The 18583-nt window shown below is 40.7% G+C and overlaps 1 protein-coding gene across 2 annotated transcripts; it reads right to left on the bottom strand.

Moving 5' to 3' along the window:
• Window positions 1-945: 945 nt before the first annotated feature.
• On the bottom strand, window positions 946-17014 carry LOC124124328 (uncharacterized transporter slc-17.2-like). Of its 2 annotated transcripts, none has more exons than XM_046487467.2 (11): window positions 16858-17014; window positions 11370-11518; window positions 10549-10782; window positions 10085-10172; window positions 9113-9208; window positions 8469-8593; window positions 6447-6596; window positions 5908-6040; window positions 3234-3384; window positions 2339-2429; window positions 946-1523 (listed from the first exon to the last, which is right to left on the bottom strand). In XM_046487467.2, the coding sequence occupies exons 1-11, from the start codon at window positions 16907-16909 to the stop codon at window positions 1293-1295; spliced, it is 1500 nt and encodes a 499-aa protein (XP_046343423.2). In that variant the 5' UTR covers window positions 16910-17014; the 3' UTR covers window positions 946-1292. The 2 variants fall into 2 exon arrangements, with proteins under 2 accessions (XP_046343423.2, XP_046343422.2); XM_046487466.2 differs by lacking the exon at window positions 16858-17014 and adding an exon at window positions 12900-13056.
• Between the last annotated feature and the right edge of the window lie 1569 nt (window positions 17015-18583).

Here is an 18583-nt window from a genome sequence, read left to right as displayed (position 1 = left end):
TTCAATGTGTCTCAGTCTGCACATTGCAGATTTTTGCAGACACAAAATGTTAATGATTGCAACAATGTAGAGTTCGGGCAGACAAACGTTTTTTCAACAATCTGCATAATTGCTTTTATCAAGAATTATCTGGGGCAATTTGTTTTTCACTAACATCCCAGCAAAGCCAAATATATGTCTGATCACACTGTACCTACATCTAAAATACATAAATATATGTCTTATCATACTGTATACCCATGTACAAATATAGTATTATGTGTCTAATCACTCTGTCCGTCCATGTACTAATATAGTACTATGTGTCTAATCACTGTTCCCCCATGTACTAATATAGTATAATGCGTCAAATCACTCTGTTCGTCCATGTACTAATATAATAGTATGTGTCTAATCACTCTGTTCGTCCATGTACTAATATAATAATATGTGTCTAATCACTCTGTTCACCCATGTACTAATATAGTATTATGTGTCAAATATCACTCTGTTCGTCCATGTACTATTATAATATTATGTGTCTAATCACTCTGTTTGTCCATGTACTAATATAATATTATGTGTCTAATCACTCTGTTTGTCCATGTACTAATATAATATTATGTGTCTAATCACTCTGTTCGTCCAAGTACTATTATAATAGTATGTGTCTAATCACTCTGTTTGTCCATGTACTAATATAATATTATGTGTCTAATCACTCTGTTCGTCCATGTACTAATATAGTATTATGTGTCAAATAATACTCTGTTCGTCCATTTACTAATATAATATTATGTGTCCAATCACTCTGTTCATCCATGTACTGTTACATCAACATATGTCTGATCATAATTGGTATTCTTTAGCTGCCGTAAAGTTATCTACGTCTGGAGGTCGATGTGGGGGCGTTTGTCTATGCATAAGAAAAGAATTGTGTAAGAAATGTGAAAAAAAATGTTTTTTGTGAAGATAAAACTTCGTGTTTATTAATCTCCAAGTCGTGCCTTGGTACATAGAAAGATATCATTTTCATTTGGATTCACGTTCTTCCTATGTGGGCCCAATATTTTCAACATGTTAACTCTACATGTTCATTAGATATACTTTCCTGCTTAACAATATAACACCTATCAATGAAGGTCATGGTGTTTTATGTGGTGGTTTCAATTCCAGGGTCCACTTGCACAGAACGTTTTTTGGAATTTATTCCCTGTAAAATTGTCTGGTTAACATATGTTCTGTATCAATGATACGGCTAATGGAGGTTCACTGTATCCGATGTTTGTGGTATACTGTTAGGCTGAAAACTGTTACAGATGAGTTGACGTATCTGTAGTTGCCTTCTTGTCAAAAGTGTCCTTGGTATCCAGAGCTCTGTCTGCCACGTCGGGGACCTCCTGCCCTTCCCCCACGTCTACCTCCACCTGGTCCACGGCCCAGGGCTGCAGCTCCCCCCGGGCCTGGGTGCCGAACACCAAACTACCCAGGGCACAGAATCCCGCACACACGTAGAACACGTTCCGCCATTCTTCCTGGGTTTTCTGTGGGGAGAGGCAGAGTGTGTGTGAGTGAAAATAGTGTAACGCCGCGGTAAGCAATATTTCAACAGTGTACGGAACAAGAAAATTGGCTTTTGACATTGTATGGGGAATCGAACTCGGGTCTTCGGGTGAACGTTTTACCACCTAGGCTACACCAGTCAGACAGCTAACTGAGTTAATAGTAGGATGCCGACCATTTGGTAGCGGTGGTGGTGGGCTGTAGCTGAAAGAAAATCCCAGATAAACACCCCTCCCAGAATATCAAATGGCCACTATTATTATTATTATTATTATTATTATTAAAGGTTGGCAACATTTAGTCAGGAACAGACAAAACAGTGATCGATAGTGTGGGCACCGATTCCTGCGTCCACTCAAAAGAGTTGGGTTAACGCCGTATAACAGTATTCAGTCATATTGAGGAATGTCATCTTAATGTAAAAGGTAAGCCACAAACAGTAGACGTGGGTAGATCATTCGAGTGTGGCCATAAGTAGCTTGAGTGTGGGCTTAAACAGCTGAAGAAAATCCAAATAAGTATGAATGCGGGAACCGGCTACAAGCAAATTCATTGAGTCACCACCTTTCGTTACAAGTGACATTACATCATAAGAAACAATCCCGTATATGAAATGATGACCTCGCCGTGGGAATTCCCCGTTAGAATTGGTCCTATGTCGTAGGAGGCGACTTAATGGATCGGGTGGTAAGGTTCGTTGCCTTGGTTACAGACCGCCGTCGTATAGCTATAAAGGCCGAGTGCCACGTTAAACATAATATACCAAACCTAGACTGATGACAACTCTTCTACTTACGTTTGGGGTGAGGACACCGGCTAGGAGAGGCGCCACCATCCCCGGGACCGTCCCAGCAGCGTTACAAATACCGAACAGTATGCCAGCGTATCTGCAACATGAATGTCGACATTGAGACACAGATACCCATATACACAAACATGAACTATGTAAGGAATGACGCTCTGATGTACGTGAAATATTGCTCAGAGAGGTGTTAAATAACAAACATACCCAAAATGTGATAAAACGACATCATTTCACTCAGTCAAAAAAAAAAATATGTATGAATATATCACGGAATTTCACAGCTGTCCATGGAGGAATGAGTAACCATGGTTACGCCTATTTGAACCATATTCCGTTACTACGCCGACAGGGTACACCAACAATATGGTTGAAACACTGTGTCTTTGTTGGTAATTTAACTACTGAAAATCTACTGTATATCAGTACACTGTACAACCGCAAACTGTATATCAATATACTTATATCCGCACACTGTATATCAGTACACTGTACAACCGCAAACTGTATATCAATATACTTATATCCGCACACTGTATATCAGTACACTGTACAACCGCAAACTGTATATCAATATACTTATATCCGCACACTGTATACCAGTACACTGTATAACCGCAAACTGTATATCAATATACTTATATCTGCACTCTGTATATCAGTACACTGTATGATCTCATATCAGTGACATATCTACATCAGTATTCAGTGACACCACAGCAGATAAACAAGGCCAACCAAAGAGTTGAAAAATTGACATCTCATGATCTATAGTCTTAACGATGATAACATCTTTTGTATAACCATCCGACACATTTTTTAAAACAAGATGAAACACATCAAAAACTTAATTTCCCCATCATGAATTAACAAGATAAAGAAACCCTACCTTGGAGCGAAGTCGACAGTGTTGACAATGTAGCCAGCAGATGCCATCCCAACAAACCACATGGCTATCGTCAACAAAACTACAGCGACGTAGCGGTTCTCCACGTTCACAAACCCAGTCCCGATCAGACACGTACCTGCCCCCACGAAGGCTGAAATAAAACCTAATTTGTGATATAAAATGATAGATTTGGTAGAAAAACATGAGCAGTGCAACATTGTCTGCAGCTCATATTCCCTATATCTCGCTTTGTATAAATCGCATTTTTGCTAACATTTCACTTTGCCTTCCAATCATTTTGCCAACATTTCCTTTTGCCTTCCGATGATGTTGCCACATTTCAGTATGCCTTCTGCTCATTTTGCCAACATTTTAGTTTGCCTTCCACTCATTTTGCCTACATTTCACTTTGCCTTCCGCTCATTTTGCCAACATTTCACTTTGCCTTCCGATGATGTTGCCACATTTCACTTAGCCTTCCACTCATGTTGCCTACATTTCACTTTGTCATCCCCTCATTTTGACAATATTTCACTTTGCTATCCACTCATTTTGCCTGCATTTCACTTTGCCGTCCAGTCATTTTGCCTACATTTCATTTTGCCTTCTGATGATGTTGCCACATTTCACTTTGCCTTCCGCTCACGTTGCCTACATTTCACTTTGTCATCCCCTCATTTTGCCAACATTTCATTTTGCCTTCCGATGATGTTGCCACATTTCACTTTGCCTTCCGCTCACGTAGCCTATATTTCACTTTGTCATCCTCTCATTTTGCCAACATTTCATTTTGCCTTCCGATGATGTTGCCTGCATTTCACTTTTCCTTCCGCTCATGTTGCATACATTTCACTTGTCATCCGCTCATTTTGCCAACATTTCATTTTGCCTTCCGATGATGTTGCCACAATTCATTTTGCCCTCCGCTCATGTAGCCGACATTTCACTTTGCCTTCCGATGATGTTGCCACATTTTACTACGCTTTAGCTCATGTTGCCTATATTTCACTTTGTCATCCTCTCATTTTGCCAACATTTCATTTTGCCTTCCGATGATGTTGCCACATTTCACTTTGCCTTCCACTCATGTTGCCTACATTTCACTTTGCCTTCCGCTCATTTTGCCAACATTTCATTTTGCCCTCCGGTGATGTTGCCACATTTCCCTTTGCCCTCCGCTCATGTTGCCTACATTTCACTTTGTCATCCCCTCATTTTGCCAACATTTCATTTTGCCTTCCGATGATGTTGCCACATTTCACTTTGCCTTCCGCTCACGTAGCCTATATTTCACTTTGTCATCCTCTCATTTTGCCAACATTTCATTTTGCCTTCCGATGATGTTGCCTGCATTTCACTTTTCCTTCCGCTCATGTTGCATACATTTCACTTGTCATCCGCTCATTTTGCCAACATTTCATTTTGCCTTCCGATGATGTTGCCACAATTCATTTTGCCCTCCGCTCATGTAGCCGACATTTCACTTTGCCTTCCGATGATGTTGCCACATTTTACTACGCTTTAGCTCATGTTGCCTATATTTCACTTTGTCATCCTCTCATTTTGCCAACATTTCATTTTGCCTTCCGATGATGTTGCCACATTTCACTTTGCCTTCCACTCATGTTGCCTACATTTCACTTTGCCTTCCGCTCATTTTGCCAACATTTCATTTTGCCCTCCGGTGATGTTGCCACATTTCCCTTTGCCCTCCGCTCATGTTGCCTACATTTCACTTTGCCTTCCGCTCATTTTGCCAACATTCTACTTTGCCTTCCGCTCATTTTGCCAACATTTCATTTTGCCTTCCGATGATGTTGCCACATTTCACTTTGCCTTCCGCTCATGTTGCCTACATTTCACTTTGTCATCCCCCCATTTTGACAATATTTCACTTTGCTATCCACTCATTTTGCCTGCATTCACTTTGCCGTCCACTCATTTTGCCTACATTTCACTTTACCTTCCTAAATTTTGCGTACATTTCCCTATCCCTTTGATCATTTTGCCTTCATCGCATTTGCCCACACCTTATTTTGCCTTCATTTCATTTTGCATACATATCATCTTGCCAACATCTCATTTGGACCACAATTCGCATGCCCCCCGCTTACACTACCTTAAGTGTGCTTGACCATTGGAATAGTGAACTAATCACAAGCTCTGTGAAACACAGGTCATTTGTAACAACATTTTAGAGTAGTCACGGCGAGAATAATTTGGGGCTTCACTTTACTCATATTCAGAATAAAACCCACGCCGTCCGGTACGATGACGCGCAATCTACAAAGGGACCGAGCCTCACAACGCGATCTATCGTCTCCTGCCACTAGCATAGGTTGCTGAGGACCTATTCTAAGTAGAAGTCTAATGTGAATAATATTATTGTTAAAAGTCATTGATCAAAATAAATGCAATAGGGAAGAACAGTACACATGACCCGATAATGTTCAAATAAATCACAAAATAAAATTTGCAAAAATGAACTAACAGTACTCAATGCAAGGGTTAAAATATGTGTAAAACTTTATCGGTTTTCTCCATGTTAATAGTGTCCTCATCTCAACCACCTTCACTATTAAAGAATCACGTCCAGCGATTGACTGACATTTTGCGACGATCTGTAAATCTGGTTTAACCTTGCAAGGATGTAAAGTTATCTACTGGTACAGACCGATGATCTGGAAGATCCTCCGTGTGGCCGTTGTGCTGAGGCAATTCCTTGACCGGATGTAGTCGGCCACCTGTCCAGACAACATTCCGGACACGGCCTGGCTCACGTAGGGAATGGAAGACAGCAAGCCGTTCTTGTGAAGAAAATCAATCGATTTACATACATTTACAAAAATATCCACGATGGACACATTGCACACATATAGCAACGCTGATTATATTAAAACTAACATTAAAAGTGAGTGACTGCGTGACAGTTATATCTCGTTTCAGCCTTTTCGTTTAATATCGGGTCAACTTTCTATCCGAGTGGAGAATCGACCCCGGGTCTTCCTGTGACAAGTGAACACTTTAACCACTAGGCTTCCCCAGCGCCCTCAGCCGGTCGGAATTCAGAACAAAAAATAAGGTTTTCTTAAGGTTGAAGCTTTATCTCATGTTCAATACCTATTGTACCAAAACAATCATTTTAAATTTTTTATTTGTTTCTAGTCCATCTGTATCGAAATACCAATTAGTCGAACGTATTTACATACGCACCTCTGCTATGTTGAAATCCAGCACTTCTTTAAGGAATGTTGGTATGTTGGTCAGTAGTGTGTATGTTATCCAGTTAGAACACACTTGTGCAGTTAGACATGCCCACAGCGCCGGTGACTTCAGCAAGGCGGCCCATGGGGTCGAGAACGTCTAGATAACAACGTTAATATGTCATGTGTTAACTAATAGAGACATCACTCCAGTCTGTTGATTCTGGGGGGAAATGAACGAGATCCGAATGAGCGAGTTCATTCTTCTTCCAGAATCAACGGGTCTGTGTGATTTCTCCAAATTAAATCGTTATGGTTGATAAACGATTTCTCTATAATTTTGCATAATGACCTATAGTTGCGTCAGTTGTACTTGTTTTGAAATGCACTTACAGAATGGCCTGCGAATTCCTGGCTCTTAAACCATTATGATGACGTCATGCTATTGTTGTAATTGATTCCAAGTAAAGTAGAACTGACGCAAATATAAGGTATTCTGCAAACTTATAGAGAAATTATATATCAACCATAAAATGGTTTAAGTTGAGGAAATGACTCGAATCTGTTGATTTCGAAAGTAGAATCAACTTGCGCCTCAAGGATTCTACTCCCGGAATCAACATATACTCGTGATTTCTTCATTACAGAATCAGCTGCAACAATAATCGCTTGACGTCATCACAATGGTTTAATTCACAGTTAATACTAATAAATGTGAACCGTACGTGGAGGTAGAATAGATGGCCAGTCCCAAAGAGAATGTTTAGTAAGAATACAGTTAGAGAAGACACAGTGAAATGTGTATCAGAACGTGCATTAACAAGGGAATCTAATCTAAAAAGTCTGGAATGACTTTTGAATTTTGTTTTCAATTTTATTTTGTTGACATATGTGACCAACCATGAGATAAGGTGAGGTGAGGTGAAATTGGGTTTAACGTCGCGTCCAAGATTATTGCACTTATAAAGCGACGTGCATGCACGTGTATGTGTGTGTGTGGCTGCTTGTACTAGTCCAGACTGATGCCGAATTATAGTGCTAGCTCACTGAGATACCATGCCGCAGTTTAAACATGAATACCCCACTCAGACACAGTATACTGACTCCGAGCCGACCAGTCCTTGTTTTAGCCCCTTAATGCCGAGCGCCAGACAGGGTAACAACAAGTACAATCTTTTAACGTCTTTTTGTATGACGCGGCCCGGGATCGAACCCCGGACCTTCCGCTCTCCGGGCGGACGCTCTACCACTAGACCACGGAGGCGGTCATGAGATAAGGGACCTTATGGGTGAACAATCACAAATAGACTTCTCATTATATTTCAAAACTACAGTATCTTAGGAACACAAAAATTCAATTTATATTTATTACAGAGATACATGGCATCGCACATTTGGACTCGTTTTGCTGCAAATTATTCAGACTTATAACTGTTTATGTAATAATTGCAGCTATTTTAGATGTTATGTAAGATTAATTGAACGTTGACATGTATGCTGAAATGTTTTGAAATAATGTTTTTATAACATTACGAAGAAACGAGAGAAAAATAAGATATGCTTGTACATTCAACACACATGTCGATATTTACGGAGGTGTTTCTTTATGACGTCACAACACAATTGTATCTTAGCACCCATAATGTCCCTTTTCTGCTGGTAGGTCACATATATATTTTTATAATGAGATTACCTTATTTCATGGTCTCAGTGTTAGTCTAACTTATGGCAAGAAAAAAGAAAACCACAAGTCTAATAATACAACAAACACATTAAATGGATGGATATCTAGTGTAGTAACGTAATGAGTTATGTTTACGCCGTTTCTAGTGATACCACTGCCATATCACAGCTGGGGACACACAGAAAGGGCTTGAAAACTTGTACCCATTTGGAGAATGAACCCGATTCTTCCGTGTGACAAGGAAAGGCTTCGACCATAAGGTAATAAATCACATTTAGTTGTCTTCAAGTTGTGTCTTTAAAAGAATTTATAACTCATTTAAATCATGTAGATATGAAAGGACGATACCTGTTGTTTTTCCCCGATACTTGTGATGATATAATTCCTCTCTCTCTCCGTAATACGAGGGTGCTGAGCCGGTGTGCTGGCGACCGTTATATACCACAGCCCGCACCATAACAACGATATTCCACCTGTAGACGGGAAATATACAATGTTGTTCTAAAGTGGGTGATATCAACTAGTTCTGAGGAGATAACATTTATTGATTGCAAAGATTGAACAATTTCCTTGCTTCCTCTTGGCAAATGTGAAGGCCCTACATACGGATTGTAAGTCCGAAACAATAATATATTAGTAGGCATGCCTGACACATTTCTGTGTGAATGAGTGAGTGAGTCAGTCAGTGAGCTTGGTTCAACCATACTTTGAACAAAATTTCCAGTAATATCACGGCGCATCAGCTTATTCTGTGGTAGGTACCTTCATTAATACTGTCATTAAATATTTATTGTGGTCATATCTACAGTACAAAGTATGTTTCACAAACAAAATGGATTATCGGTTATAACAAGGACGGATATGAGGAACACACTCATAACAAGTTGTATGTGAGGAATAATCGGTTGTGATAAATAAGATATAAGGAATAATCGGTTGAAGTGTGAGTGAATCTATTCACTTTAGAATCGGAATATGTATATCTGAATTACCTGTAACATAGAAGATGGATCCCCATCCATTATCGAAGCCATATATGCACATGAACCCCGATATAGCGAACGCTGCTATGCTACCAAACTGAGTTCCTGGAATGTAGAATATTTATTACACTATTACAATAATGACAAAAAGGCTTCCACTTCTATCTGTGACAAATATTCAAGTCAATCTATATAAGCAAGCTAGATTTCAAGGCTGGCAATTATTAAACTATTCAAGCAATTATTTTTTACAAACGTCATTTCTCAGTGACTTTTCATGCATATACATTGGAAGTGAACCGAACTGACAAACCATCAATACATTTACTTCGATTCGCTGATAGATGTTATATGTAATTAATTTCATTGGCGGTGGAAATAGTTTGTAAATAAGTCTGTAATAACAGTCGGTAGTTGCAAATGATTGACTTCTTGGTAAAAGAGATGTGCTGTTGTGTTCAGATTTATACAGCGTTTGGGCGGCGGCAAGTGGTTTTGTACTAGAGTTATCCGTCCTTGTATCCATGAATGAGTTGTGGACAGAGTCACTTTGGGGTCTTGTTCCAAGATGGCGGCACTTCCGGTCCGGTTTCATGTTTGGATACAACGGAACCGGAAGTGCCACCATGACAAGATGGCGGCATGTCCGGTCACGTGTCCGGATGAGCCGTCATCTTGACGGGATATCACGGGAAGTGAGGAGATCTCACCCACTGAGATACCAAGCCGCAGTTGTCCGCCGTGCACCTGTTACTCGTTGCTGGTACCACTGATCCGACCCATTATTGAAATTTTTATTTGTAAACCTCGCAACACAGCTCAGATGAAAGATGTTGCGCTTTGGTTTGGGCTTGGGTTTGAACAGGCGACAACACGATAATGTCCTTTCTGTAATGGTTCTTTCTATAATGGTTCTATAGAGATGCGCATAAAATCTGTGAAATATTTCATCAGAAATATAAACTTTCAAATCCGATTTACCTGAATAACAGACAGCAGTGAGTTTTGTCCTCTCTAATGGCGGCGCCCATCGGCCCCAAAGGGATTGTAGAGATGGAAACAAGACTCCCTGGGGAGAGTACAGTGAAACGTTATGTCAACAAAAGTGATATATGTGATGATAAAGTGATGTCATCTTGTGGATGACATGACATCCAGTGTCGCGTTCTGAAGAGAAATACACCGAAGGTCATCAAACGACGATCTTTCATTGGACAAGCATCTTGTCAGGTACACCAGCGCTGGTTAAGAGTAACACTGATTGAATTGTTCGACTGGTTTGTTGTTCAAGCCTCATTATAACTGAAATAATTGTTTTGGATATCGCTCTGCACCATTCCATCAGTGAATTTGTCATTCTCGGCAATAATTGCGATAATGGAAAACAAACATGCAAATTACAAAATATATGGCATGTAAATTTTCAGTTTGACAATCATCTCTACCTGGCACACTCCAAGAATCACGCGCAGCACATACACCAGGTAGATGGAAGTCCGGGCGCCGATTGGTAGAAGCAGTGAAACGATCGAGCCAATCAGCATCCCAATAAACATGACGTACTTCCCGCCATACCTACTCGCCAGTATTCCCGCGGGAATCTGTGTCAATATGTAGCCGTAGAAATACGAGCTGAGGATTCCAGATTGCTCTCCCTTGGACCAGTAGAACTCGGCATGCTGGAAATATAACGTGCAAGTATTTGAATAGATAGTGGCATGTTAACATGGATGATTCACATATATAAAATTGAAGCGATACCAAGACGAGGTAGGACACTTAAAGGAAGCCATCGTGCGATAAGCAAGGCTGGAACACATAAAGTAACACGTGATTTAATTATTGGAATGGGTGCTCAATGTGTACCTTTACTGAATACACAGTTTCCCGTGATAACTCTTTAAGACAGGCTTAGATTAAGAGCGTAATTAGATTGATTGAAGGATTATTACACTTCAAAAACGATAACTTCTGTTTTTACTCAATGAAAGCTAGTTTGTAGGCAACCGTGGACACGGATGGCCGATTCGTCAAAAGAGCCGCAATTCGCCGTGCAGTGATGCGTCCTTTTGGGCATACCAGAAATATATCACGACAAAGCGATTTCAAAGTTTCTCAAAGCATGCCAATCCAGAGAAATAAAACCTGAGACTGATAGTATGAACGCGTAGCCACGTCTTATTAGGATACGAAGAGATACAAGATCAGCCACGTTTGACCACGATACGTAACATTGCTATGATAATGAGGTGGTTGGAAACTGTACCTCCGATGCCGACGACGTGGAATTGGTGTCGGTGTCGTTGACCATGCACACGATGGCGACGCTGAGGTTGGCACGGGCGGCGTACAGCATGATACCCCCGAGCCAGCCAACGTAGGCCAGCAGCCATCGTTGTGAACACAAGCAAGATACTACAAAGGAATACAAACGCGTATTCAATTTTTGGATGTAAAGAGGGTGAACACTTTCTTTAAAAGGGGTGTGGCGTGCACATTTAATGTAAACATACTTGCACTAAATTCGGGAAACAATTTGCGTTTGTTAGCCAATATATTGTTAAATATTTAATGTCACCAAAGGATACAGCGTTATGTTTTGTGAAGAAGCATTTAGCAATACTCCAGTAACATCACGGCTGGGTACACCACAAGTGGGTTTTCTACTTTGTATGTTTTTATGTCATTAACTGTCACTAACTAATTGGTATTACTGACTGCGGCGAAAACAACAATCACTCACTCACACCAATCAGTTTAACGCCGTTTTTTTAACAGTATTCCGGTTATATCACAGCGTGTCAGCTTAATGTGGGAGGAAAGCCCGAAGTGATGCAGGTCTTAGACGTTTACCACTTCGGTGAAACCCACGAGCACGGGTACGGTGCTGACAAACCTAGAAACATAATCGGGGCGAACCGGGATTCGAACCCACAATCATAGGTTTCTGGCGTGCCCAAGGGACGCAACTCTGCACAGCGAATCGCGGCGCCTTAGACGACTGGGCCACCCGTGCCCCCCACACCAATCATCTACAGTAAGTGACCATTGGTTGCATGGGGATTGCACGACTCTTGCTCTTGATAGACTAGGGATGCAGCTTTCAATGTCTTAGTAAAGGGTTTTATGGTAGACATGAGAACACTTTTCAATTTGACGCATAAGTAACAAAGTTATATCCGATGCAATTCCCTACTCTGACTTGTACCATATGTAACATTTTTTTCAGGTTAACATATGTGTTGCCTGTGCATGTATTTGTGATGAGTGCCTTCCAGTGGGGCAGGATACGCTCACCTTTTCGCGAACACCCGGAATGATCGCTATTGGATAGTGATTAGTAAACATATGCTTGTGACGTAGTCGGGATTTTAATGTTTGGGAAAGTGGTTTGTCGCTTTTATCACCCTAGTGTATGGATATTGTTCACCAGAAGAGTAATTACACTTACTGTTGAGTTATAGCAATAGCATAATGCGTTCTTCATTACCTGAGACGAACGCTTATACCAATAATCATAATTATGACCACATTGTACATTGTACAAACAAACATACATACATACACACACACACACACACACACACACACACACACACACACACACACACACACACACACACACACACACACATATACATACATACATACATACATACATTCTATAAGTGCAATAATCTTGAACGCCATTTCATTTTACCTCACCTCATCTAACTTTCAATATGCATTATTAAAAAAATCTGAAAACAAGACGAAAGCATTGCGTTTGTCATAACAATGAGCATGTTATACCTACATGAGAATGCTGCAGGGGATTTCTCATCTCTCGATGCTGGCTTCTCCTGTCTCGACATATCGTATCTATTGACTTGTCATGTACATGCACATGGTCTATATTGGCCTGATCACTACGAGTCCCCGTGCTAGGACAAACAAAGTCAGCCTGAATCCATCATCTCTAGATACAATGGTGTTTGCGATCATACACTGAAGAAGACACACGTTCGTGATAAGTGCACATGATAAACAAGTAAAAAAACAGACCGCACAAGAAAGTATACACCCATGCTTGATGGTGGCTAAAAATGTGAAAATCCAATTTTCAAGTGAAGGCTTTCTTTTGCCCAGCAGTTTAATTTATCGGTAATCGAGTTATTTTGGAATCAATGGCATGGTGTGACTTGTTGTCAACAGAGCTGAACACTTCCCCTGCATGAAGTGAAACTTGTTAATCCGGACCCCACTAATCCAGAAATGCCCCTTCCCGGATAAATAATGTTGGCAACATGTACTCTCCTAAACAAGATGAGGGTCATTAAAATATATATGATAATGATCAGTCGCCAGAACAAAGTTCAGCTTTAAAAAATGACTGCCAAAGATGGAACGGTTTCAGAACCAAAACCTAACGCTCCAACACCCCCAAAACATTGCACGTGGAACATGAAATACCATGTGGGTTTGGGTGTCACGTTTTATCCACAGTAACATGGGCGGTTGGGTAGCCTAGTAGTTAAAGCGTTCGCTCGTCACGCCGAAGACCCGGGTTCGATTCCCAACATGGGTACAATGTGTGAAGCCCATTTCTGGTGTCGCCCGCCGTGATATTGCTGGAATATTGCTGAAAGCGGCGTAAAACGATACTCACTCACCCACTCCACAGTAACATGTGAGCTCTCCACTCTTGCTGTAATGCAGTAGTTGTGATCAAATTGGGATTTCGAATGTGTCGTCAACAATGTAATGAAAGTCTAAGGGCTGTTGGCAGAGGCGATTGAAAGAGGTAGCCAGTATGTTCAATGTGTCTCAGTCTGCAACATGCAGATTTCTGCAGACACAAAATGTTGAAAACGGCCCCGCACATGGTGCCTAATGCCAACAACACACTTTCAGAATAGGGTCCTCAGAAACCAGTCCAACAGTGATAGCCCATTCATATGTCCAGAAAGACCGATGTTTGTGTTTTGCTACTTGTGCTATATCTCGGGGTAAGTGGGAGTGAATGTTGTTTTAAGTCCCAGTCAGTAGCTATATCACGACAGCGTGTTTAATAAATAAGTCTTGGCCAGACAAACCAGCGAATGAAAGCATAAGCAACATTTGACGCCATCGGGGCACGAATACAGCCCATTGCTGGGAACAGAACCATTACTGGACTCTCCACTGGCGTGAGCGAAGGAATGCCAAATAATGAGGTCTTGAGGTTGAATCCTGGCAAGTAAAGGGACGCAATCCCGTAAAACGAATTGCAATCCTTTAGACAAGTTCAGCCAACTATGCTGACATTCTGCTTCCGTGAATACAAACAACACAATCTGCAGAAAGGTTTGGTAATTTATTTAGATCATTTCTGGATTTAGATCCACATTGATTTATCTCCCTTGCGCGAAACGATAAACACTAACCATTGCTTAAATATATTAATACTTTTATAAACGGTACAAATGAAGACGTAAAAATAGCTATTTCGTAGCATTTTGCTGACAGCATTGCGACGGTACCCGCAATACAACAAAACTGATATTTGGCTGAGCACACTGTACTTTCATGTACTAATAAATTAATATCTGTCTAAGCATGCTAGGAGTGACAAAATCTTTTTTGAAAACTGTCGTTATATAGGGAGAATTATACAATCACTGTTAAAAATTGTCGTGATATAGGGAGAGTTTACAACCACTGCTAAAAACTGTCGTGATATGGGGAGAGTTATAAAATCACTGTTAAAAATGTTGTGATATAGGGAGAGTTATACAACCACTGTTAAAAACTGTCGTGATAAAGGGAGAGTTATACAATCACTGTTAAAAACTGTCGTGATACAGGGAGAGTTATACAACTTCTGTAAAAACTGTCGTGATAAAGGGAGAGTTATACAACCACTTTTAAAAACTGTCGTGATATAGGGAGAGTTATACAACCACTGTTAAAAAACTGTCGTGATATAGGGAGAGTTATACAACCACTGTTAAAAAACTGTCGTGATATAGGGAAAATTATACAACCACTGTTAAAAAACTGTCGTGATATAGGGAGAGTTATAAAATCCCTGTTAAAAATGTTGTAATATAGGGAGAGTTATGCAACCACTGTTAAAAACTGTCGTGATATAGGGAGAGTTATACAAACACTGTTAAAAACTGTCGTGATATAGGGAGAGTTATACAACCACTGTTAAAAACTGTCGTGATATAGGGAGAGTTACACAATCACTGTTAAAAACTGTCGTGATATGGGGAGAGTTATAAAATCACTGTTAAAAATGTTGTGATACAGGGAGAGTTATACAACCACTGTTAAAAACTGTCGTGATATAGGCAGAGTTATACAATCACTGTTAAAAACTGTCGTGATACAGGGAGAGTTATACAACTTCTGTAAAAACTGTCGTGATAAAGGGAGAGTTAAACAACCGCTTTTAAAAACTGTCGTGATATAGGGAGAGTTATACAACCACTGTTAAAAAACTGTCGTGATATAGGGAGAGTTATACAACCACTGTTAAAAAAACTGTCGTGATAAAGGGAGAGTTATACAACCACTGTTAAAAAACTGTCGTTATATAGGGAGAGTTATACAATCACTGTTAAAAACTGTCGTGATATAGGGAGAGTTATATAATCACTGTTAAAAAACTGTCGTGATATAGGGAGAGTTATGCAACCACTGTTAAAAACTGTCGTGATATAGGGAGAGTTATACAACCACTGTTAAAAACTGTCGTGATATAGGGAGAGTTATATAATCACTGTTAAAAAACTGTCGTGATATAGGGAGAGTTATGCAACCACTGTTAAAAACTGTCGTGATATAGGGAGTGGTATACAACCAATGTTAAAAAACTGTCGTGATAAAGGGAGAGTTATACAATCACTGTTAAAAACTATCGTGATATAGGGAGAGAAAAAACTGTCGTGTCGTCGTGACATTTCAAGAGAGCAACGGCCATGATTAAGATAGTCACTCGCTGTCAAGATAAAAGTGGGTTAAAGTAGATATTGGCTGACACAAGTTCACATGGTACAATTAAACAGACTACTATACTGTTCAAAGTGTGCTAAGGATAAAGGTTTAATGATATAAAAGATCGAACAAATAAAGATTGAAATATTCAGGTACACAATGATATGGTAACCCCTATAGGAACTTCATTTCATGATGGAGGGACGGAGGCATTCTGTGATTGAGTACAATGTACTCGAGGTGCTTAAGAGCCTGTGATTGGGTGTATCGTGACAGAATCGTTGGAGGTCATTCTTGTAGCGAATTTTCGTAATTTTGGAGCGAGCTGCAGATCGGCCTCTCACGATGTCCTGTCCTTCCGGGAACTTTACAGAAACTCGGCAATGTTCTTTCTGAAGATCGGGTAGACCACCTAGACGTTGCCAGGCTGTGATCGAATCACGTAATTCACTGAGAGTTGTTCTTTTTTGGAACACTGAATAATATATTGATTTTGAGGGGTTTTTTTACATTTAAGTTCTGGTCAGATACTGTCATTTTGACAGGTGATCTGACTGACTGTCGGTCACATGTTTGGTGGCATGGTGTGGCACATGACAACGGACATGTTCATTGGACATGTCTTCACGCAATATTGTCTTTGGCCATTTCAAAAGATGCACACAATTTAACGTATTACCTTTAAAGTGGTCCTTAGCAAACTTTGAGTAGCTTAGAAGAGTTATGGTAAATGCAAACGGCAGCTTCAATTGAATGTAAAAGTGTTGAAATAATCCCTGTCACATGCTTACCGAGACCCTCTTTGCCTCTCTTTGGTGCTATGAGAGGAGTAGATTCTGCCATCCAAACTCCCCTCTCGTTGTACGTGTGACGATCCAATTACAGATGAGGACGAGTCAACATATATTTCACAGGTAACATATGAAAAGAAACAAAATATTGTAATCTCATACCTGTAACCTCTTGCAAGGTCACTGCCATATACAACTATAAACGTTTATGCGCATGCGTAGATTATATAAAAATGTGCGAAGCTTTGTCAAGACATTTTCCTACTTTCCTCGTAGTTCTATCTGTGGGATAAGGGGCGGTCGGGTAGCCTAGTGGTTAAAGCGTTCGCTCGTCACGCCGAAGACCCGGGTTTGAATCCCGACGTGGGTACAATGTGTGAAGCCCATTTCTGGTGTCCCCCGCCGTGATATTGCTGGAATATTGCTAAAAGCGGCATTAAACCAAACTCACTCACTCTGTGGGATAACTTACTGTGGTCATTCGCGTTATCATGACAAGCATGCGGTAAAAGCTGATGATATCTGTGATAAACAATTGACAACAATGTGTAGCCGTCGACGTTTCAGCTACAGCAGTGTGGGTGGTGTGGAGCATATGTGGTGGTGGTAGTAGTAGTTGCAGTAGTAGCATTGGTTGTGGTGGTAATATTAGTGGAATTAGTGTAGGTGGTACCAGTAGTTTGAGGTAGGTAGTATTAGCAGTTACTAACATTTTGGATCAGTAAGTTTACAGTTTTCATACGGGCTGAGGGGCGGTTGGGTAGCCTAGTGGTTAAAGCGTTCGCTCGTCACGCCGAAGACCCGGGTTCGATTCCCGACGGGCACAATGTGTGAAGCCCATTTCTGGTGTCCCCCGCCGTGATATTGCTGGAATATTGCTGAAAGCGGCGTAGAACCATACTCACTCACTCACTCATACGGGCTGTAACTTTGATAGTGGTATTTACGGTATGTGTGTACAGAAGCATGCTTTCCTCGTGATAAATTAAGCCCTTAACCTACATATAACTCGACCCACAGCTGAACCCGGCTGCGATCAACGTGTCATTTGAATGTTCTGTGCTCAAAAGAAGGTCGAGGTCTTGTTCACATTGTGTAATGCGCTGATCAGATGGTTCAAAACATTGGTACGGGTACAACAAGAGAGGCGACCATCATCGCCCGTTGTCGACTGGCTACTGAGTCAGTACATCGTTGTCGTATTGCTTCAGGTCACAGTGTAACATGACGCCGCATGACCATGACAATGAAATAAATTTTGCCGTATCACTGTGTTAGATCAGAATATGGCCCAGATGACACAAATATATGTTGAGTAAAGGTTATACAGCAAACAACGTTTATAACGAACTGACGGATATATCGAGCTGTTTTTTTGTCCCGACCATTTGCTGTATACATGTTGCAATTATGTTTATAACGAAGTACGGTTATAACGAACTAAAATTAGCGGTTCCTTTAAGTTCGTCATAACCGTAGTTTACTGTATACATACTGGATAACAAGACATGGACGTGCGCACACAACAGCGTCTAACTGTCATTCGCCAGCAACCTACCTAGTGAATCAATGTGTTGAACAAGAGGGCGTGGCTCATTGGCTTGTAGTTAAACGTGATCACGCCCAGAGACCAAGGATTGCTAAGTTCAGGGAGACCGACGATGAAAGTGGCAACGTTGAAAGCCCGTACTTATTTTCTGTCACGTGGATATGGTGTGGCAACTGA

Source organism: Haliotis rufescens, unplaced genomic scaffold (genome assembly GCF_023055435.1).
Source record: "Haliotis rufescens isolate VD_foot unplaced genomic scaffold, xgHalRufe1.0.p SCAF_13, whole genome shotgun sequence".
Classification (NCBI taxonomy): domain Eukaryota; kingdom Metazoa; phylum Mollusca; class Gastropoda; order Lepetellida; family Haliotidae; genus Haliotis; species Haliotis rufescens.
Note: the sequence above shows the minus strand (reverse complement) of the source record. Positions and strands in the feature narration are given on the sequence as shown.